This window comes from Colletotrichum truncatum (genome assembly GCF_014235925.2).
Source record: "Colletotrichum truncatum strain CMES1059 chromosome Unknown Contig_0003, whole genome shotgun sequence".
Lineage (NCBI taxonomy): Eukaryota > Fungi > Ascomycota > Sordariomycetes > Glomerellales > Glomerellaceae > Colletotrichum > Colletotrichum truncatum.
The window spans coordinates 6641943-6665394 of NW_027222400.1; the positions used below are offsets into that span (position 1 = coordinate 6641943).

The window sequence follows — 23452 nt, forward strand, 5'->3', positions numbered from 1 at the left end:
CATGTGGTACCTTACCAAATTCTCGACTTTGCAGGTCAATGACCAATATTTCTCACAAATTTCCAACAGGCTGATACATCACAAAACCGGCGCGGATCTGCATACATATTCAGCCAACAACGATGTTGCAACAGTCATGGAAGAGCTCACAAGGTTCATCAGCCCTACAAGGCTGTTTTGCCGCATCATTTCAAGAATGTTTGAACTCCATGTTCAGGTGTTTCGAAATACTTTATGACGATCAAACTTTGTTGGTGAGTGTGAACGACACAGAGAATCTCCTACCTTGCATCCTAGTAACTGAAGCAAAAATAACAATGCTGACATGATTTGGGAACAGGATTAGCATTGACTCTAGCAAGCGAATATAGATCTAACTCCAAATCAGACCTGAGCTCCAGGTGGAGGATGCCCATTCAGGCTTCATACTACTGTCTCTCCTAACTCTCTTGCCCCTTTCTCCATAAACCATATCCAATGTCGTAAAGTTCTTTGTGAAAGGTTTATAAACTTTGTCATCGACCCTTACCAAGTTGGCATAACACAATTCTTATCAAGGAGAGACAAGGTTTAAGTGTGCTTTATCGCATAGTCTTTTCTGGCAGGTTTGGGTGTATTGCGTACACTACTTCATTCCGATTTCTTAGGCGCGCTGCAGACTTGCTGTCATCCTAATAAAAACCGGCTTCTCTCAATAGCTAAATAACGGCCTTAATGAACAACGTATTGTGGACGACTGTCACACCCTGCGTCATGCGGCGACAGGTGTCGACGAACAATTGCTGAACCATTAAATTGATCTTTTATCATTGCAACATGGAAAAAGAACCTTGGCACTACTTTACCTTAGTACTAGTAGCGCATGTTCTGCAACGGGCAAAGTCAGCTGCGATTCATTCACGAAGCTTTTTGAAACAGGGGACCCAAAGCTTATAAACAACACTCAGAACATGACAGAAAACCGCCAATGCGGCATATCGGCTCGCACGGCATATTGTGGGAAACGGGCGTCCATTCAGTGTTAGCCACTACTTGAAACGTACGCTGGTTATTATCACACCTCCATAAGCCAGTTTCGGTTATAACCGCAACGCTTGAAAGCTATGCCGACTCTCGCCACCTTTGTCATCCTTTAAATCTATCCGAAGCAGACGACAGTGCCCCATTAAGTGGGGAGCGCATCACATACAACAACCTCTTCAGGAATAGCAGCAATAATTCTTACTTTTTGAAAAAGGAGACATATAATTGCGGCAAGTGGGGGATTGGAACCTAAATACAATGTGCCCGAAAGCGATGCTGTCTTTAGCCTTGGATTTTCTATTGAAACTTCCACGCTGCACATCATCTGGGTATCGTGCAAATGGCTTTCAGCCTACCTGTGTAGAAGTCTCACTGCCTTTGGTAGCTCCCTTCGCTCGCTTCGGAGCACCTCGCTCGGTGTTTGTGCAAGACATCGCTTAGTACTTGCGGAAAGATACAGGCTCAACGACCAATGGCTGCCGCGTGGGATAGCGACTCGGAAGCGTCCATTGAGAAGGAAACACAATACCCGCCGCCTGCGGTCGTAGCTAAACGACAATCAACAGGCAGCTACAGTGATGGCGCGCAAAAGGATGCCAGGATATCCGGATTCTCATGGTTCCGTCTCAGCGTGGATGGGCCACCGCCTGGGCCCGTCCACGAGTTGAGCCTCTATATGGGCGCCGCGTTCAGTAGCATCCCCGACGACAGCGATTCGGTACGATCACCATATTTCGCAGCATCAACAAATGGTGCTTCTGTTGCAACATGGAAGGATAGTGGTGATAGGGCGGCGTCAAACCGAGTGGTCGACTGGGACAGACCTCACGATGCGGAGAATCCTAGGAATTGGGCAATGAAATTCAGGTGGATTCAAATTGTGCTTGTGAGTATCTTGACGCTACAAGCGTGAGTAGCCTGTTCAATGGTATCTTCTCGCTTGTTGTCTTGCCTTCTCTGACGTTTCGTCTGTCTGTATAGTGCGGTTGCTTCTTCGATGCCAGCGCCCGCAGTGAGTGAAATCCTAGCCGAGTTCAAAGCGCCCGAAGGCGTTCTATCCTCTTTCGTTATATCCATCTTCAATTTGGGCTTCGTCTTTGGTCCTGTGTAAGTTCTTATCAGAGGGATTCGAATAGCATGCGGATGGAACCTTTGCCCCCTGGTTGCCAGGAGAGAAGCTTACAACGAGCAGTTTAGCAGCACCCATGTCGGAGCTCTACGGACGATACCCTGCGTACAGTCTCTCGAACATACTCTTCTTCGCATGTAACATCGGATGCGCCTTCTCTCCCAATCTTGGCGTTCTGCTGTTGTTTCGATTCCTGAGCGGATGTGCCGGCGCGGCCCCGCTGTCCATCGGCGGCGGTACCATTGCGGATGTTGCACCAACGGCATTGCGGGGCAGAGCGGTGTCGATCTACTCCATTGCTCCTCTCCTGGGTCCTGTTATCGGGCCTGCAGTGGGTGGTTTCATAGCCGAGTATGGGGGTTGGAGGTGGATATTTTGGACATTATGCATCATGGTAAGCTACCCCCGGGCTCCCGAATTCGCATCGTTCACGGAAGGACTGACACGAAAAAATTTCATAGGCCGGCGTCCTAGGCATCATCATGCTTATAGTCCTCCGAGAAACGTCAGGCAAGGCCTTGCTTGAAAAACGAACTAAAAAAATCCGAAAGCGCACCGGAGACTCGAGATACAGGTCAGCTCTTGATGACGGGGTCTCGCCGGGGGAGGCATTCTCAAGAGCCATTAATCGTCCCCTTCGGCTTTTGTTCCTTCATCCCGTTGTTCTCGTTCTATCCTTGTATTTTGCCGTCATCTATGGATACCTGGTGAGTATGACCTACCTATTTACTTCCATGCTGCCGGCTAACATTGAATATCAGTACTTGTTCTTTACCACACTCGCAACGGTCTTCAGAGGGAAATACGGCTTTTCGACCGGCTCCTCCGGGCTCACGTTCATAGGCGTCGGTCTCGGTACTGTCTCGGGTACGATTCTCGTCTCGTTCTGGAGTGACAGGTTAGCCACTACCCTGGCAGAAAAGGCGGGCGCTCGCAAACCCGAGTTTCGACTTCCGTTGATGGCGTACTCGACACCTCTCATACCAGGAGGGCTGCTTTTGTACGGATGGACAGCAGAGAAGTCTGTCTTCTGGTTCATACCGATGATCGGGACTGCCATAGTCGGCGTGGGCATTATGTTTGTGTTTGTAAGTGAAGTTTTTCCTGCAGCTCCTTCAATGTTTTAGGTTGCTTGGCCGAGTGAGCACCAAAACTGACCTCACCTTGCAGACGCCATTGGCATCCTACCTCGTTGACGCGTTTACGACGCACGCCGCTTCCGCCCTCGCTGCCTCGACAATTCTACGTAGCATCTTCGGCGCATTCTTGCCCCTCGCGGGTCTTCCCCTTTTCGATGGATTGGGTTTAGGGTGGGGAAACACGATTCTTGCAGCGGTTGCTTTGCTTATGGCGCCGATACCATGGGTCGTGATGAGAAAGGGGGAAGCCATCAGGGGAAGGTATGGACATTGTGTATACTAGCTGCATAAAAAACCGTTATGGCTTGAAACAGATTTGGTAAACCGCTCTGGATTATCGCGAGCTTGCTGCGTGAAAATTTGGTGATTGTAAAATCGTATTGCCGGCTCTCTTGATATCGATGGCAAATACCTTCAGAGTGCTGCCAGACCTCGTACAGCGTTTTGGCTCCATGGGTGACCTAACACCCCAAGGAACACTGACCTCTTAATAGGTATTTCAACTGATAGAACCTCAGATGAGCTTTATGAATGAAAGATGTTCCGTCGTATGATGTAGACAGTAATGCTTTCGCTAGTCCTTTTTGTTCCAATAGTGAACTCTAGCAATCATTTAAAGGGCTCAATGTGTTGGAAAAAGGTATTCAATAATCAACCGAAGCACTGTCAAGTAAGCTGATTCTTGATCTACAGTACAGAACATTTCACTGGCTTATTGCCATGGTAATTCGAGTTTGAAAGAAGATTGGAAAGGAGAAGTGGCCATGTCCCATGCTACATTCCGGCATGTTCATGGATGAATCCACTGCCAAAGGATCTAATACTGTTAACTTGATAAATTCTCAAATATCCCCTATACTTAGAAACAGGCCTGTTTGCCTCGGAAGGGTCATAATCCCCCTGTGAGTGGCTCTATTTGGAGAAATAATCAACACGTCGCCAGTTCCCACCAGTTGACAAGACCCGTCAACAGTCAGATTCTAGTCGAGAAAGGCAACATGATAAGGAGAAGCGAAAATCAAAGTGGGAATCCCCTTTGTCCCCATTCCCCGCTCTGGCAGCAAGTTCTGATCTAAACTTGCTGATAATGTGTCAAAACCCAGGAGATCTTTCTCCGAGCCCGCCGCCCAACAGGATTCTTCCTGCATTCATTCATCATGCCCCTCGCCATCTCGGCAACGGCCAGTACTGTACCTCACGAGAATACCCCCATGTATTCCCCCGTAAGGTTCGCACATCGCCAAACAATCTTTGATGGGTGGGCAATGTCCACATCGAACGACACCAAGCTGAGACTGTCCTACCTCACCGACGATGCCAATGTCCAGCTGATCAAAACACGCAAAACAAACAGAACGAACAAATCAGCATCTTGCATGTCGCGATGACCGGTGTAATACCCAGTCCCGACTGGGTCTTCAAAGGTATATCTGTAGTTTAGACCGGCCCTTGTCGCCAGACTAGCGGGCCACACTCGAGTTGCATCGGGATTAGTCGTGCCGGCGCCTTCCTTGCTTTTCTGTGCATTACTTTCACGTAGAACCTGAACGAGGTGGACCACTGCTCGACCAGACAGCCTGCAAGCGAAGGGCAGCTTCCAGGCTTATCTGTGGATGTTTACGAAGCTGCAGCGGCTCATCAGAGACGGAGAAAGATGCGTCTCCGCACTTTTTTTTCTTTCAGCAAAATAGCAGAGGTATCTGAGACACCCATCCACACCGCTTGGCGGCAGGTCTGAGTCACATGGCAAGTCACCAAACCCCGGGCTGCTAGGCCAACGGGCGTACCGTCCGTGACCGCCTAGCCGCCGTCCCAAGCCCATCTGGAATCCCAGAGCTTTGGGGAAAGTGGCTTGATCTGATGTCGGGCAGCCGGCAGCGTGATTGGGCGGTCCCGGGCAATTTACTCGCCTGAGAACAGGCTTCGCACTGATCCAATGGACACCCTTTGGATGAACGTCGAGACCGAGTGACTGCTCAGCGGCCCCCCCCCTCCCTTCTTTTCTCATCGCACGCCCGAAATTCGAGATGGATTATGGAATAAACGGGGAAGCGTGGGCAATATATCAGTTTCATAGTGATGTAAAGATGACGGGAACAAATGCTCCTGAGAATTTGGAGGCGTGGCGTAGGCTTGCGAAGCACCCTCATGATGGCACGAGGACTCTCCCCCTGCGACCTCGCACTTTGTGTTGGCCCAAGAGCTTTTGTGTCCTCATCAGCAGACTGGTTAGGCCCAGTCAAAACCGCCACGATCTTCAGGGTACTTCTATTCCCGAGAACCTTCTGGAGGGGCGGTCCCTTGGGTCTAGGCTGGGATTGCCGTGTGGGAAAGCCACCGTCGGCGTTACATCTCAGGGTGTGTATTGTTCTGAAGGCCGGGAGGCGAGAACAACATCTATCGAGCTTCGCGTGCAACGCGTTTGCAAGGTCACAGATCCGAGACTACCGATAGCTATCAAAACGGAGAAGGGGACTACGCGGTGCGCCTGGCAAAGGCGGAGTGGAACGTGCCGGGAGAGGATGGATGGGTGGGGATCATGGGGTTCGAAGGATGATGTGCTCAAGATATCTAGAGCAAGACGATCTCGCAGAAGAGGGTGTGCGAGATGGTGCATGCTAATGAGACACAGCGTCCTGCTTAGCTGCTCGTTCCCTGTTTGGAGGACAACCTTACCCACCCTTACCCTGCGGCAGCAGGGTCAGTGCCACAACGTCGACTTGGCTGGACATCGATTCGGGATGTCTGTTAAGCATAAGACAACGGCAAACGTGCTCTCTCTCTCTCTGTGTCTCTGTGCTTTGCTTCGAGTGAGGGAATCGGAAGTCGGAATGGCAGTTGCGGGAGGACAAGGGGGGGCTCCAACGCCCCCTCCAGGTGATCGTATCTCGCGGCTGGCAGCCAGAACGAAGGGGACGAGCGAGGCCTCATGTATCGGAAACAAGCAGTAGGAAACCAACGTCATACCAGAGCTGAGAGCTGGGACGGTGCACGCACGCCGAAAAGAACAAGTAAACTATAGGTCTGACATGGCGCCGTTGTCGTAGGGCTACGGCCCAAACTCTGTCCAGTGGCTGGGCGTGGCTTATCCGTCAGCATGGCATGAATATGGGGTATCGACGTTGATTGCAGGCAGAGAAGGCTCCGCGGAACGGGGCACGTAACGAAGGTCGGCTTAGCTAAGGGGCAAGTCATGCGGAGGGTGATTTTGGTACAGGGGGACCAAGACAATACGAGAAACATTGGGTGATGTCCCCTCCCTTTGAGTGAGAGAAGATCGAGTGTGGGGTTCTGGGAGGGCAAAAAAAGGTGGTGTGGAGGGGATCGGGAAGGGTGTACGCGGAGGCTAGGCGTGATTTGTCTGACATGTTCCTCATGCGGCCGCTCTGGTGACCGCCACTCAGTACCGAATGGGCAAACGGTGGACCGTAAGCGCTTCAGTCGAAGGGGAAGCAGATGCGTTGACACCGCGTTGACTTCTTTGGTCGCAGATTTTCTCTTTCGAATGGGGGACTTTGGCCGAAATCAAGCGGACGGCAGAGCAAGGTATCGGGGAAGTGCCGTGCTGCTATTTAGCATGGGCACATATAGACCGGGAGGCGGCTGCGAACTGCTGCGAGTGACATTGGGCCGCATACGCAGCCACCTCTTTCACATGAGATATAGTTCCAGTCAGCCACTCGACACGACGCCACAGTTTAGGCAGGGCAACAATGATAGTTTTGCCATACACTGAACATGAGCCAGAGATTGGTAGGAGAGGAAAGGTGTGGGACAAGGCGACATGGGACTTTTCGAGATGGAGTGGACGGAGGAGACGGAAGATTGGAGAGAACGACCTGTTTGCTGAAAAGAGGGGGGTCGTGGTCGTCATGGAGGGTGGGGGTTGAAGCCATGAGCAAAATCGTAGAGAGAGAGCCATCGAGAGCAGACGCCGGGGAGGCTGAGGAGGGATCGGCGTAGGGAACGGGAACCCTTGCACCCTTGTTTCGCTGAGAGAGTGACAGTCTTGCCGTATCGAGTGTTTAACAAGGTCTGGAGGAGGCCTGGGCTAAGGCGAATTAGGACCTGCTGGTCTAGACCAGGATTCAGCGTGACTTGATCGGGGAATGTTGATGTAAAGTTGATGCAGACATGGTGCGACCGCTGGTGGTGTCGAGCAAGACCTTGGCGTACTTGGACAAATGGACAGCATGGAGCATGAAGCGGTGAGCTGGAGACAGTGATAGGCTTAATCAACGGGGAGACGGCGCGTCGTTCAAGGCGAGTGTGTTGTCTCGACGAGTGTGTTCATTTGGTGATCCATGAATCATGACGCGAGGCATTTGCAACTGATTTGGAATACGGGACTGGATCTGGGTGGTGTTGCGAGGACTCGAAAACCTGACTGGGGCGAGGAGGAGGAGGAGGAGGATGAATGATGATGATGAATCCGGTCTACTGCGTAATGCTGCTTGTCAGTTCGCAGATGGATTTTTGGCGCAGACGCGAGATGCGCTTTTTGCTGCTGTCAACCGGTAATCTGCCCCACAGGTGCTCCAAATGTCCATGCTATGGTTCAGATGGAATCTCACCAGTAGCCAGAGCTCGCGGCGTTCTTTTTCGGGGTGTTTTACCCTGGGTCTTGAGCTGGGGTGGATGCGGTTGGTGTGTGAAGAAGGGCAAAGGACGAGCGGGCAACCCTGGTCGTTGCAGGGATCAGCGCTGCGAAGACCAGCTGGGGTCTTCGGGAGGGTAGAAGCAAGTCAACCATAAAGCCCAGCTACCTCGACAACATCCTAGTTTGATGCTGGCCATAGTAAGGTAGGCGATTGTTGTTGTTGAACGACGTTGGCGCAGTAGCTTCTTGGAGCATCGGACCTTTTCCGGTCTTCTATCTTTGTGTAATGCCATGACACACCCTTAACTGGCAAGGGGGAAGCGTGTGACTAGAGAAGTAGGAGACACAACAGCTACGATTTCGTCTTGGCTGGCAAATCAACGGAATGGAAGACTCGTCATATCGAGGACTCTGTAGCATATAGGGGTCTGGGCTTGGTCAACTGGTTGCCTTATCAAAGGCATCTGCAACCCCACAACGAGGGAGCCAGTTACTCTTCACCGACTAGGCATCTGTCGTCGGATAGCTGCTTTACATTGCCTATGTGCCCAAAATGACTTGGTGAGACGGGTACTCGCGTTGGCCGAGGCTGCAAAGCCATCTCAATGGGGAGGCCAAATGCAAGTTTGACTACGGCATGAATTGCGGACGAAAGAAGCAGGTGCCGGTGATCTGTACAACCAACAGAAGACGAAAAAAAAAAAAAAAGGACAAAAAATGATAGGCACTGCTAGTCGAGGCTGCGGTGATGACAGCCACTGTTGGATATGATGATGTCTCGGCAGCTGAACATCTGTGGAGACGGATGGCGATGATGAACAGGGTATCCGTACATGGTCAAGGGAAAAGATAACCACTGAAAATGGAAACAGGGCGCAGATAGCGGCGGGGACAGCATCTGAACTGGCGCGAAGTATTGGGCAGTTCTGGAACATAGCCTCCCCCAAATGCGAAAATCAGTAGAGACAATGATGCATCGGGTTTTGGAGACGCCACATGGGGAATCAGGTTGGGCAGAATTCCCCAGCAAAACGGAAGCCTAGAGATGGAAAAGGCGCATGTTGGTTCGCCGTGATGCTATCAAACAAAACACAAGCTAATGTGCGTGGGGGGCCCATGGCACAAAATGTCAAAATGGAAGAAGAGGCCACTGACAGGGCACGATTCATCCGAAAGTCGAGACATGCATCATCATACCCGTGCGCCAGTTCTCGCAGAGTCCAGTTTGCGAGCTTCGCTCTGCTGCAGCATCGACTTCTATCTTGCCTCTCTCTCTCTCTCACTTACACACTTGTCTTGTCTGCATGTATGTCTCTGAAGGCGATCCAGTGACGAGCAATTCAGCCCGAATCAGTAAACGTACGTCGCAGCCTTCGCATATGCACGTCTGTGAGCGTGTCTCCGTGGGGTGGGAGCCTCGCGTCGCGTTACGTGAAAACGTCGTGCAACTGTAACGCTGGAGCGGCGACAACCTCGCTCGGAGCCTGCGCGTTGCTCAGGATGGACAAGTTATGGTTGTAGACGGTGTTGCATGGTCGTACCCGATTTGACTATAGCGGTGATGTATGACTGGCGATCGGACGACTGACGGTTTCGATGCTACTCTTGAGCTTGTTGATGTACGTCGACGGGGACCCTTGGGTCAAGTGTGCTCCTAGATCCCTGGGGCTACTTACTTGGGTTGTACGCGAGAACTTTGGATACGAACCCCGTGATGCTGGACAGCATGAACGGGGCGAGACACTAGGTGGATAGATCTGCTTGGCGATGCATGTTTGACGCCGTGATGCGAGATCAGAAATGGGGGAAAAAGAAAGCGGACAGACTATTCTTGAGCCGAAAAGTAGTTGGCAGACGTCTTGATTGGTGATGGGTGTCAACACTATCTTCAAATGCCCATGAATCAATCGGATGCTCTTACACGCCCCCCCCTATTATGGTTTCGAGTTGCTTCACTCACTTTCGTACTACCAACTCACGCGATGATGTGCATTTACGACGCAACTGCAAATGCAGCGGACCAAGACACACACTCAGGAAATCGAATTCTTCACATTGTCACTGAGCCGTGGGAAATAACCGGCTGTAGAGCGCAGAATGAACGATGTCGTACAGGGGAGTGAGACGCCGCCAGGGGTCCCAAGATCCCGGTTGCCAATTGCTGTTGTGATACGGAGTTTACTCCTGTGGACGGTCTCACCAACTGGCAAACGGCGTCAACATCATGGCCGCATTCGCCATCGCCTGCATAGCTCTTTAGTAGTCGCATGAAGTGAAAAAAGTGAGAACATTGATCGGTTGGCAATGACTGGCTGAGGCCTAAGAAAGCAATCCTGCTCATACGGGGTAAAACCAGTTCAGTCGAGTCACCCGAGGGCTTTGGCTATCACCACAGAATCACCCCAAGTCCGAGGAGAATCATCACGGCCCACATCAATTGCCTCGATAGTATATGTGCGCGCATATGTGTGATGTGTGAGCGGGCGGGACTTTTCGGCGATCCTACGGCTCACCCTACGCAACTTGTCCATCTCACATTCCGGCCACCCATGGTTGACACCTCCTTCACTGGCTCGCCTGTTCCCGAAATCCGGCAGTAATGGAAGACATGGGATAGGTCGAGAATAAGGACGGCATTCCAACCACACTCCTCGTGCACGGCTGACCGCTTTCCTCACGCTTTCACGCCTCCTATGTTTCCTGATTTTTTCGCCCCATTTGCTCCTACACGGCCACACCCGATGGGTGGCGCCTTTGCAGACAGCAGTGTTATTGTTGTTGTCGGCAGCAAGCAGTGCTGGGAAGGATGGGGTTCGGTGGCTGAGGGGCATAGAACATGGGGCATCTTGGATGCGTCGGTGCATCATGGGGTCTCCGCGTGATGGATGCACGCCTCCTAGACTCTGGATCCAGGGGGGGTGGTGATGGTGGTGATGACGATAGGATGGTGGTGGTGAGGAGACGGGGACCGGCAAGAGAGAGAGAGAGAGAGACATTGATGAGGGCTTGGTGCATGTATTCTGCGAGGAATGCCACTGATGGGGTACTAGACGTTTGCTCGTATGAGAAAAGTGCCTTGGCCACGGCGAAGTGAGGCTCGACTAACACGGCATCCAATATGACTTGGCAGACAAGACATGGCACAGCGGGAATACATCTTGGATGGATGGCGGCAAGGCATGGGTGTGCACAAGAGGGGGGATAGAGAAGGGGAACAGGGGGGCAAGAACGGCGTACCGTACGATACAAAGCTATTTGTGCTCAGAAAAGCTACAAAGGGAATACAAGTACACTTGTGGTTGGCATCGCACTCTGAATACATGAGTTTTCGTGGAGGGTGAGGTACTGTGTCAACACTGAAGTGAGGGTTGTTTGTGAAGAGACTTGAAGAGTCTCCCAAACACTTACGGATACCATGAGTGACCCCCATGTTTGACCGGCGGGGGTCCAACAACGTGATGAGGAAGCGACTGGTGTATGGAAGCAGGGGGCGGGTTCTCACTTATATGATGAAGATGATTCCCGTGGCTTAGATGGATGCCACGACCCCAACCTTTACTCCTATATTCTCCACGGCGAAAGTCGAATTATTAATAGGAGCTGTGCCTTTTGTCGAAGCTGCCTTAGCTTAATGCCGTTGGAGTGGCCGACAACTCCCGCCCACGCCTCGCAACATTATATCTTACCCCAAACAGAACTGGAACCAACACCGGCCGAAGCTAGGCACACTTGACAACACTTCCGCCTCTCACGTCTTTCACTCATCTTTTGCCTCCCCTTTGCCCTTTTCATTGTTCACCGTCAGACGCCACCAGCCCTAAAAAAGATGACCCCTGAGTAGCGGCCGAGCACTTACAACAGCAGTCTAGCTCCCTACTGCGCCCACCTGCAAAACACACAAAGCCGGTCCTCTGAACACAGTCCTATCGTAGTTGGGAGAGAAGGCATAGTTTCCGTGGTACCGGGTACGTACACATTCATCGGCCGGCTTAGCCTTGACTCCTCCCCCGTCTATCATCATCCCAGTCCAGACAAGTCAGTCCAGCGAATCCACCCTCGGCATCTATACAATAGAGGTGCCATTATATGGATGCCTCTGACTGGGCCGTGGATGTATGCAGGTCGCTCGTCTTGTCCATTTGATCTAATCTCCAACCTCCCAGGTCAAGGCACGACACAACAAGAGGACCTGATTCGTCGATTGCTTCACCTGGAGGGATTTTGGTATCAGCTTCCGCCATCATCGACCTCAGTCGCGACCAGCAAAGGCCTGGTTCATTTTTGCGATAGTCGCCGCCCTCGTGATCGGGCCCATTTTTTTCATTACTCTTCATTATTCCACTTTACACGCCTCACAGCCCATTGATCCTTGGATACCTAAGGTACCTTAGTTTCTACAGGCAACCTTCACCCGATCTGTAGTGAAGATATATCCATCTGTACAGATATACATATATACACACACATGTGCCAGTGTATATGTGTATGCTGTACATTTATATCTATTCCTGCGTCTGGAATTACTACTACTACTCGCTGCTGCTACCACTACTATTACTATATTGGGACATCCCATTCCCCCGCTCGCCCCTTCGCACCGTCTATCCGACTGCAAGTCTGTGGAGGCATTGTATCGCGTCACATTACGATACCCCCGACAAACCAAATCGAGTCCATCGCGGCGCTACCACCTTAGCCAAAGCCGTCCTTGGGCAACGCTTCCCTACCGAAAGCGCCGCGCCCCGCCTCTTTGTCCCACTTGAGCCCCCCTCCCTCCCTCGTCTCTCTGATCCCCCAGCCAAGGCCGGCGTGAGTGGTGGACGCACTTTATCGGTATCGCGTGCTTCTGAGTGCCCTCATCGCCTTACTTTTTTTATTCTCTTGGGTATTTCGCTCACGATATCGGCCCGGCTGTCGCTCCCATCTATCTCCGTTGTTTTGCGTCACAAAATCACTCAGGATCCTGGCGATTGATCTTCGTTGGGTGGCTGACTCGAGACGACTCATTTTGATCTCCGCCCGACTCGGTCGCAGCAATAGCTTTTTGGCATCAACTTCGATTCCCAGCGCCGACCCTGGCCGTGAGTGGGGTTTATTCTTCTTTATCGTTCTCTGATCCTCTCAGTCTCACTCTCTAGCCGTCGCATCTCATCGGCGCTCATTACCGGCATTCATTATAGTGTGACGAAACTGTTGTTGGATTGCACAACCAGGATATTTCATCTTTCTGCTCAAACTCTCATCCTCGCTCGCACTCATCCCCTCCCATTGTCCTCTCGGCCTCGATCCCGTCGTTGAAGGCAACCAAACCCGCGTCTGACCGAGGCGCACCACCGCCTTTGCCGCCCGCATCGACCCTGACACCCTGGTCACCACTCGCGCCCATCTTCGTCATCCGTTACCTTGTCCTTGTCCCTACGCACATTGCCTGGCCCCCCCAGGTACCGACCGTTTGGACTGGTCTGGACTGCGGACTTCTGACCTCGTCTTTGTACGGGACCTGAGCTTCCTTGGTTGCCCGTCTCACTATCACTATACACATTGGTACCACCACCACACACTCACACACCCATTCATTTCAACAACCACTGTTTCGCTCACTCACACTGATTTGGACTGCTGCACGGTTGCAGACATCAGCCAAACTCAGCCAGTAGCTCTCAGCTCTCTGCTCTCTCTCACCATCCCTTACCTTACCGTGAGGTATTAGCACGACACATTGGTTGCACTCATTAATCCCGCCTCACGCCTCACCTCACCTTACCCTGTCTCAACCGTACCTCTCACCTGGCACACACACACACACACCTCCTCGTCACCTCGGGTGTGTCCCAGCCTTTTTTAGTTTGGATGGGGTGTTGGACCCCGCTACGCCACGCCTGAGACTCACTCATCATCGCCTTTAGCATTGCATAGCACCATCTACCGATCCCAGCGGTGTATAGCGCACAGCGCACAGCACACAGCACAGGGGACAGCCTACAACCAGCGGACAGAAGCGTCCAGTGCCCACCCTTCAGCGGTCGACACCCTATTGACCTTCCCCGCTACCCACTAATCGATTACCTGTTTCCCACTACTCTACTCTACTCTCCGCCCCCGCCGCTCCCTCCTCCTTTCCCTCCCTCACTCTTTCCCTCCTTCCCTCCTTCCCCCTCCATCGTCCACTAAACCACCACCCGTAACAAGTAACAGTAGCAGGAGCCCACCAGCCCGGTCCTTCCTCACCCCTCCACCCCCCCTCCTTCCCCCCCAATCATCCCGCCCTCTCTTTCCCTATCCGCACTTGCTCCTGCGCCTTCGCTTTTGCTCCTCTTTTCCCCTCCTCCTACTTACTAACTTCCCTTTCCTACCTTGTCTTCCCTTCATCCCTCCTCCTCCACCAAAAATGCCCGCTACAAACGGCTCCGAATATCGCCATATGCGAAGTGGCAGCCTCAACATTCAACAACACCAACAACAGTCTCAGAATGGTCATTCCAGCCCCATGATGAGCCCAATGCCCTCTGCCGCATCTACGGCCTCTGCCGGCGCTGGCGGTGCCAGGTTCGACGGTCCACGAAGCCCACCGAGTACGTCACCTCTGCATCTTGTCCTCTCTCTCCCTCTATCTCTCTCTTACTCTGCCTCTTTCTCGTCTTGACTTCTCCTTCGTCTTGGTCTTCCCGGTTCTTCTCTTTTGCTCGCCGTCTGCGATCACAAATGTTATCGCAAACGGCCTTATGACCCGCGGCCTAGTCGATCATGATGTCGCCGCCTGGCTGCCTCTGCAACACGTCGCATCGCACCCGGGTCTTGAGCAACATTCCTCCCCTCCTCTCTTCTCTCTTCCCTCTCCCGCACCCCACTGCCACTCCTCTCTCAGTCCTTGGCTAACTTGTCTCGCCCTCGACGCTATAGACACCTCCCACGTTCCCTGTAAATTCTTCCGACAAGGCGCTTGCCAGGCAGGCAATGCTTGCCCCTTCTCTCACGATCTGGGCGCCGCCGCCGAGAACATCTGCAAGTACTTTGCAAAGGTGCGTTGAAATGACATGGCGGAATCGGCCATGATGCCTCTCTCCTCCTCCATTCCTCAACACCGCCCAGCCCCTCCATTTACATACATTGCCCTTGCGCCCACACCTGTGCTCCGCATCTAGACGATAGCGCCCCGCCCATTCCGAGACGCCTTGGTCTTTCGTTACTGACATTCGGCTCGTCTCTCTAGGGCAATTGCAAATTCGGCCCGAAATGCGCTAATATTCACGTCCTTCCCGACGGCCGACGCATCAACTATGGCAAGAATGGCGTCACGATCGGAACATCCCCGATAGCTCTCGGCGGCCGAATCAACCCGACCTCCGCCGCCGGCTACCACCCTACGAGTGCCCTCACCTCCGGCCTCTACCGAGAAGGCGTCCCTCCCTACGCTTCAGCCTATCCCTACGGTGACGAGAGACAGCATTCGCTTGGCCGCCAGCCGAGTGTCGAGAACGGCCTCCCGACAATTGACACTACTTACTCCCACCCCGGCTCAGTATATGGCTCACCCCGCGACGACGATGCCTCTAGATTCGGCCTAGGCCTATCTCCCGTCAACGCAAAGGGCCTGTCTGTCCTGGATGCGCCACTGCCCGCCTCTTTCGATTCTCAAGGCATATCCAATGCCGCCCGCTTCCCCGCCGCTCCTTGGCCGTCTTCCGTCCCCTCCAAGTTCGGCCTCGAATCACCATCCCCCTCGTTGAACAACGCCAAAGACTCGCGTACTTCCGAGACCCTCAAGCTACTGCATACCTCCGCTTTCGGTAGCAGCGAATACTTGGCCGCAGCCGCCGCCAACGCTACCGCTTCCAGCAGCCCGCCCGGCGAGGAGTACTACGGTAAGCGGGCTATGCACTCGAGCCGATACGCCAAGCCCAAGATGCTCAGCTCTAGCATGCCGAAGACGACGGTAGACCACGATTGGGAGGCAGAGTTTGCATTCCTAGAGGAGGATTATGTGCCCCAGAACCTACAGGACCTCTTGACACCTGCCGAGAAGGCCCGCCGAGGCTCTCTGCGGGCCGTCGACGGCGAACTCGGCAGCGAGAGCGTTACCAAGTTTGGCAGCCCCATCACGGGTGCGAGCCCGAGCCGATGGGGACCATTGTTCCAGCGACAGAAGGAGGAGGAGCTCGATGCGAGCCGCGGTATTCACAAGCACGGTCCCTCGGCCTTTGGACACGTAGGAAGCCCTCTGCGTAACTCGGTTCTTTCCAACGAGATGGGCAACGGCAGCCTGTCGGCTCGCCCCATTGGATCTCGTGCCGGCAGCGAACCCATGTCCGCCCTCACGCAGCAGCTCCAGCGGACACGCCTGGGCGACGACGGCAGCAGCAGCCCGCATCTGCATCCCTTGGCAGCGACCGGCCGCATTCCGAGCAGCAGCGGCGCCGGCCCTATTGGCAAGGAACGCGAGCGCGTTATGGAGCGACATGTCTCGAGCGGATCCATCAGCTCTTCGGTCACCGGACGGTATACGACGCCAATCGACGAGGAGGACCCGGCCTTTGTGTTCAACATGGAGGAGGAAGACGAGCAGGCATCGGCAAGACTCAAGAAGCGTGGCTCTTCCGGATTCGGTATCGGAGGCGGATGGAGCTACGCCAGCGCTCTCTCCGGCAAGGGGGCCGCTCCGAGCTCCGGCCTGGCCAAGGAACAGCGAGAGCCTTCGGTCAGCGTTGAGACTGTGGGTGGACATTGATGCGCCTGCTCTCCTGTTGCGGACCTCTAAAAGAAAAACTCGATATATACCCACCGGCACTGGAAAAAGCATAGCGACGGTGTAATGCCAGCCAATTTTGGCGACGTCCACATTTACTCTCAACTCTTTTCACACCCTGACGACACTCTACGATTCAAATTTCAGCCACGACTTTTATAGCATGCATTGGCAAGTTGACAAAAAAAGAAAAACGCCATTGGAAAACGAAAAACAACCGGTCTTCAAAATCAAGGGACATAGCAAGGGATCGGATTACAGGGTGGCTGCTCATACAACAGGGTAGGGAGTTTGCTGGAGTTTTAATTTTTCTCGACATTTCATTCGCCATGTTGGCTCACACGGATACTGGATTCTCGAAGGGTTATCTAATACGTTTGGACTTTTTGTTGCTTGGCGGTAGGCTATGTATATGTGGTCAACCTGTTCTTCGCTCGCTACCAACAAGAGAAAAAAAACCACTGGAGGAATTGTTGGCTTTTTTTTTTTTTTTTTGTGATGGGGAAGGGGGTTACGATGTACCTAGAGCTTCTAGGACACGACTCCGGGATTGTATAGGGAGGTTGTAAATGCGTTGATACATGGCAAAGGGGGGGGGGAGAAAGGCAACAAGATGGAAGTGGCCAAGCTGGCATATGCATGTGTGCGAATCCTGTCCTTTATTGTTTATTTATTCTCTTTTTATTATTTCCTACATGGGTTCGTTATTCTCTTCATTCCTTGGAATGTGGAATAGATCATGGCCAGCGTCTAATTGTAACGGGATCGGTAGGCCGTATTGACTCGGCACCGCATTAGAGACGTTTGGGGGAGAGGGGAACCAAAAAAAAAAGCAGATACCGCCATCTAATCATCGTTCCGTTTATATATATACAAAAGGCTACTGATGTGTGTTTTTATTCACGGCCGTAATCAAGGTGACATGGCATCCATTAGTATGTGAGAAAGGGGAGAAAGAGAGTTGCGCATGAAAACTGGACGACGAGACTGAAACCCGAGGGTTATCGGAGCGCATTCTCTACAGAGGGGCGATTGCGTCGCTGAGAAGGGGGAGTTATCCAATGGGATACGTTCCCGAGCTTTTCCGCGGGTTTATCGCAGAGAACGATTGGAACAAGCAACGACAACATCAAGATGCCCCCCCCCCCCCCCCCCCCCCCCTCCAATGTGGCACCCGCCGGTTTATCAGGAAGGCGTAGAATCACCGAGGCCAAACGAGTGACGGAAAAAAAGGATTCTATACACTAATACAAGGCCAAGCTGGCCGGCTCCCAAGACATGATTTGAGCATGCAGGGCTGCGTCGCATTCGCCATTTATGCACGGGAGGGGGAAAAAAACACCCCGGGCTAATGTGGGCTACTACCCATACCGAACCGTCCCCAACCCACGACGAAAAGCCATTATTGCTTCCATCTTCTCTTTCTCTCTCATTTTTTTGTTTTTCTGCTGCTGCTCTCTTTCCCTCCTTTCCCCCATCCCTTAGCTTTGGAAAGAAAACAAGAAAGAGAGAGAGAGGGAGAGAGAGAGAGCAACAGACGCGGCATCTTCTCATGCGTTCCCCTCCCGTGGTTTGCTTTTTCTAAATTGCGAGTGGCGTTTGTCGATGTCGGGGGCAGGTAATTGTACAGACCGCCGGGAGACGGGTTTAGCGGAGGAAGGTGGAATGAAATCGTTTAGTGAGCATCGGGCTGGCTGAGGATGTACTCGACCGCCTTGTCGACTGTTTGAAGAAGTTAGTTTCTTTTCCTTTTGCAGAGCTAGAGATAGTAGCGGGATAGACGAACTCGAGTGGATGGTGTCGGCGTCCTTGTCGGGGATCTCGATGCTGAACTCCTCCTCAATGGCCATGACGACCTCGACGGTGTCCAAGCTGTCAAGACCGAGGTCGTTGGCAAAGTGGGCAGTGGACTTGATCTGTAGAAAGCAGAGCGCAAAAGTCAGCATCAGGGTTTTGCAGTTTGACGTTTGCGACTCAATTGGGTCGACTTTCGTCGAGGAAGAAAGAGAAAAAAGAAAGGGCGACGTACGTTGGCAGGGTCGTTGACCTTGTCGAAGCCCTGGAGCAGGGCGAAGATGCGGCCCTCAACCTCCTCCTTGTTCAGGCCAGTGGCGGCAGAGTAGAAGCGGACGGAGACGGCCTTGGGGGCAGCGCGAGCGAAAGCGGCACGGGGCGCGACGAGAGATCTCCGGGCGAGGGGGGCAGACTGCTGGACGGCGGGACGGATGGCGCGCGTGGCGGCGGCCGCGGAACGGAGGACTGCTGTGCGGAACATTTTTTATGTTTTTGGTTCTGGTTGTGTGAAGAAGGAAGCTTCGGAAGCTTAGGCGACGGCTTGGGAGGGGATGGGAGATGGGGATTCGATTGGAGGGTGGGTGGCAGCTAAGCTGTTGTTGATGGGAGCTCGGGGGTGTGGAGGAGGTTGCTGGCGATGATGATAAATTTCTCGTCACCCTCCCGAGACGTCCCTGCTTTAGCTCCGATGAGGTGCACGTGATGAGTCATGTGACTTTGGCAAAACTACTAGTTTTGTCGGTTTACAACAATCCGGGGAGAAACGAGTACTGAATAGTTTGTAAATGAGTTTATGCACCTATAAGACTCTCTATCAAAATTTTAAAGACCAATTGAGTAGGTGCAGCCTATTGCCACTTCTATCGTCATGATGAAGGCGCTTTCCTTCCGGCTCGGGCGACAAAACAGTCCGTCACGTGACCCATTGTCGACCAATCATTTCCCGCCCTTTGTAATCCCGCACCAAAGCTCGCCCCCAGTGCCGAATGAATGTCCATAACGTCAAGCTCAATCTACCCGAACAACCGCAACTCCCTCAATCGCTCGCCGCCCCCCTCTCGCTCCGCCATCACCGACCCCCCCCAATCTGCCCGGTCAATTGGAGCCGTCGCGAACCTCCCGTCGATCGAGAATTCCCCTCCAATCTACGACAATGCCTCGCCCGGCGCAGCTCCCCGTCACGATGCTGGCTCTCGCGGCGTCGAGACCCGCGGCGAGAAATTCGTCGGCCGCCATGGTCAACCGTATCATGGCCGCCAACGCCGTCCGCTCCTATGCCACACCCGCTGGTCCCCCGCCCCAGAACTTCCGTCAGAAGCGATTCGAGACCTGGGACGAGGACAAGGAGTCCACACTCAACAAGATGGGCAGATACTTCCTGCTGTCCGAGATGGCCAGAGGAATGTACGTGCTCTTGGAGCAGTTCTTCCGCCCGGCCTATACCATTTACTACCCTTTTGAGAAGGTGAGAAAAAGCTTTTCTTGGTCTGGAGGAACGGATTGAGGCCGAATTGGGCGTCTTGAGAGAGAGTTGTTGGACCTCCGGAAAGGGAGCGAGGAATCACCGGGATATCGGAAATTTTTTGCCTCGACACGATGATACGCCACAACAACAGAACAAGATACGCTGAAATGGAGGGGAAGACTAGCAGGACGCGCAGGCTGTATAATTTTGTTTGAACATATCAGACTAACGTCCCCAGGGCCCCATCTCTCCCCGCTTCCGCGGTGAGCACGCCCTCCGTCGCTACCCGTCCGGCGAGGAGCGCTGCATCGCCTGCAAGCTCTGCGAGGCCATCTGCCCCGCCCAGGCCATCACCATCGAGGCCGAGGAGCGTGCCGACGGCTCCCGTCGCACCACCCGCTACGACATTGACATGACCAAGTGCATCTACTGCGGTTTCTGCCAGGAGTCGTGCCCCGTCGACGCCATTGTCGAGTCCCCCAACGCCGAGTACGCCACCGAGACTCGTGAGGAGCTGTTGTACAACAAGGAGAAGCTGCTGTCCAACGGTGACAAGTGGGAGCCCGAGCTGGCTGCCGTCATCCGTGCCGACGCCCCCTACAGATAAAGAATGAGAGTCCTTCTGGTGAGGGGTCTAGAAACGAACTTTTTTTTTCTTTTCCGGTTTAATGCTTGAGAGGGACGTGCGGAGGCGAGAGAGAGAGAAAGAGAGAGACGCAAAGCAAAGAGGCCGCAGCAGCGAGGCTCTGGCATGTTGTGTATGTGTATTACAGACAGGTCGGAGTCAGTTAGACATGTGTAAATAGCTCGCGAAAAGCAATCTTTTTCTTTGTTCCTTGCATAAGTCTTGCCGTGATGCCATGCGGTGCGTACGGTAAACATGCCATGTAGGAGCTTTGCACAACGCAAGTTACGATGCCATGACAAATATCAAAACACAATATAGTTAACTTGCAAATCACGAAAGAGAGCAATCTTGGACATTGAGGAGAATTATAATTAAAGTCTTGTCTATCTCGCATATATCAACAGCCTGCGCGCGCGCTCGTATCCTTGCGGATTCCGGCCCTTATAAGTTTGCATATCCAGCCCAACGCCTTGCTTTAAAATCAGAAACCAATGTTCCTGCAACTCCCATTTCCTCCCCCATAATCACCATAAACTTTTTTTTTTCTGGCCTCCCCCTTGTCTTCCTGGCTCTTGCGTCTCTTTCTACATTCTCGTAATCATCACGGCACCGTCAGAGTTAACGGCCTAGAAGCTCTTCTCCCAAGCTCCCCACCACACACCCATATTAGCGGCCACGACAAGATCCAACATCTTCAGACCTTCAGGATAGATAATCAGCTTGCCCAACTTCGCCCTTTTGCCACGATTACCCCCGCCAGCCTTCTCCCTGCCGAGCCTCAGGTCAAACGGACTAGGTACATCGTCGTCGCCGTCGCTGTGCTCGCCGCCGCCGCCGCCGGGCCGGTTGCCAATGTTGAGAAACTTGCTAAAGTGTCCGCTGAGCTGCTCCCGTTTGCCCTCCTGCTTGAACAGCTCCGTCGTCGGCAGGTTGAACCGCAGCTCGCTCACGGGCGCCGAGTTGCCGGACGACGACGACGACCCGGACGGCGCGAGCGGGTTGCTCAGGCCGCCGCCGGCCTGCGGCAGCACGTGTCTGCACTTGACGCTGCGTCCCGCGTTGCCCGTGCGGAACTCGCACCGCCCGTCCCACGGCGATACGAACACGTACCCGCGCGGCCGCAGTCCGTGGCCCGGCTGCGTGATGATGGGGCCCGAGTCGCTCGCGTTGGACGACATGGACCCCGTCGAGTGCGTGCTGAGCTGTCGCGAGTGCCTGTTGGACCGCGTCGGCGGTGCCCCGATGCCGGCGCCGGCGCCGGGCGACGTGCCGTAGGCTTCGTCGATGCTTTCCGACCTCGACCTCGAGTTGTTGAACTTTTCGCGTATGTTGGTCGTCCACGACTTGGTGTACGCCATCACCACCTGCCGCGTGAACCCGCCCTCTGCGGGGTGCTGCTGTTGCTGTTGCTGCTGGTGCCAGTTCAGGGCGTCTTCCGAGTTGGCAAAGGGAGGGGTGGACGTGGACGTCCGGGGCATGTCGATGCTCTGGCGGAGGGGCATGTGGCGGAACTTGGCGTACCCGGATGATTCGAGGCGGATGTTGATGGGTGGTTGAGGGGCGTTTGCGCGGCGGCGTTCGTGGGCCGAGAGCCCGGCCGAGTCGAAGGAGAAGTACTCGTACTCCTCGCCCGAGTCTTCGAGTTGGTGTGAGGAGACGCGGCCGATGTTCCACTGGTTGCCTGTGCTGGGGTCGCGGCGGATGATGGAGAGGGTGTAGGGCACGGCGGCGGTGTTGTGGAAGCGGTTGGGTGAGGGGGACCGGGAGAGTTGGCGGGTGTGATGGGATGTGGATGTTGGTGGGCGGGATGACGAGCGGTGGGATCTCTCCTGGGGCGGCATGCGGGAGGGGGATCCGGATGGGGAGGGACGGTGAAAGTCCGAGGGGTGCGGCAGGTCTCGGTCCGGAGCCGGAGCCGAGCCTGAGGTCGGGATGGCCCGGGGGCCTACGGGTTTGCGAACCGGGGCCGGAGGCGAGTAGGAGAGGGGCCGCGGGGGCAGCTCTGGCCGGGTTTCAGGCAGGCAGTCATCGGGGGCGTCGCCGTGGTGCACTTGCTGCTGGTCGTAGTTGCTGCCGTAACCACCGGACGCCGGGTGAGATCCGGGGAGCGGGTATGACCGCACGGGCTCTGCTGGTGGTGAGGGGACCTTTGCGCTGGCTGGGAGGGGTTTCCGGCGGATCTGGTTCGCGCTGCGGGAGCTGTCCTGGCTCGACCTCGGTGTGTCTGGGTTGCGGAGGTGGTGAGGCTGCGGCGTGTTCAGTTCGTAAGGGCGGTTGCCGTCGCTGGGGAGTTCCAGGTGGATGTAGTAGAAGGAGTTTGCGACATCTTCGCTGGTGACATTTTTGATGTGAGGTTTTGAGGTTGTCAGAATGACGTCTGAGTAACGTTAGTATGCACGCGATCGCGAGAAATACAACCAGGGCATGCTCACCTCGTGTCCCTGGAACACGGGAAATGTAAAGAGTCAACGGCTCTTGACGCTGCTCGGCTGGGTTGTGAGGGTATTGCGGAGGGTTAGCAGCCAGGTAATTGAGCGAGGCCAGAGATCTAGCCTCGATCTGTGTGGACATTCTGAAGAAAGGATGAGATTTTTTTTTCTTTCTCTCGGGACGTCAGAGATGAGCGTAGGGGTAGTTGTTTTTGTGTAATGGCTATCTGGCCGGATGCAGGTGGTTGAAGGATGCGCGTGGTGGTGTGTATGTACGTATGTTCGTGAGTGGTGTGTATGTGTATGTATGTGAGTGAGTGAGCGTGAAAGGGGTGGCTGAGCCAAGAGATGATGCGAGGCGGGAGACTTCACAGCCCACTCCAAATTATCTCTTCCCAAGGTACCTCCAAGTGCCGCTACGGGGCCGCTGGGGACGGGGCCGGGGTTAAGAGGTTCTAATGAGCCGGCCCTGGCGTTGTCACTGTCACAGCTCAGGAGCTGG

General features: G+C 53.9%; 5 protein-coding genes across 5 annotated transcripts; 3 read left to right on the forward strand and 2 right to left on the reverse strand.

The window, feature by feature from the left end:
- Positions 1-1495: 1495 nt before the first annotated feature.
- On the forward strand, positions 1496-3574 carry CTRU02_206729 (MFS multidrug transporter; the record flags this gene model as incomplete). The annotated part of the gene is made up of 6 exons (XM_036732385.1): positions 1496-1932; positions 2005-2130; positions 2216-2546; positions 2614-2859; positions 2914-3240; positions 3323-3574. 6 exons carry the CDS (start codon positions 1496-1498, stop codon positions 3572-3574), a joined length of 1719 nt encoding a protein of 572 aa, XP_036575861.1.
- Positions 3575-14279: 10705 nt separating this feature from the next.
- Positions 14280-16616, forward strand: CTRU02_206730 (uncharacterized protein; the record flags this gene model as incomplete). Its single annotated transcript, XM_070204763.1, has 3 exons — positions 14280-14463; positions 14630-14910; positions 15102-16616. 3 exons carry the CDS (start codon positions 14280-14282, stop codon positions 16614-16616), a joined length of 1980 nt encoding a protein of 659 aa, XP_070061867.1.
- A 1693-nt stretch (positions 16617-18309) lies between these two features.
- On the reverse strand, positions 18310-18909 carry CTRU02_206731 (acyl carrier protein; the record flags this gene model as incomplete). Its single annotated transcript, XM_036732387.1, has 3 exons — positions 18310-18356; positions 18421-18550; positions 18664-18909. 3 exons carry the CDS (start codon positions 18907-18909, stop codon positions 18310-18312), a joined length of 423 nt encoding a protein of 140 aa, XP_036575863.1.
- Positions 18910-19581: 672 nt separating this feature from the next.
- On the forward strand, positions 19582-20500 carry CTRU02_206732 (NADH-ubiquinone oxidoreductase 23 kDa subunit, mitochondrial; the record flags this gene model as incomplete). The annotated part of the gene is made up of 2 exons (XM_036732388.1): positions 19582-19893; positions 20132-20500. 2 exons carry the CDS (start codon positions 19582-19584, stop codon positions 20498-20500), a joined length of 681 nt encoding a protein of 226 aa, XP_036575864.1.
- Positions 20501-21147: 647 nt separating this feature from the next.
- CTRU02_206733 (oxidoreductase-like protein) lies at positions 21148-23092 on the reverse strand (the record flags this gene model as incomplete). The annotated part of the gene is made up of 2 exons (XM_036732389.1): positions 21148-22898; positions 22954-23092. 2 exons carry the CDS (start codon positions 23090-23092, stop codon positions 21148-21150), a joined length of 1890 nt encoding a protein of 629 aa, XP_036575865.1.
- Between the last annotated feature and the right edge of the window lie 360 nt (positions 23093-23452).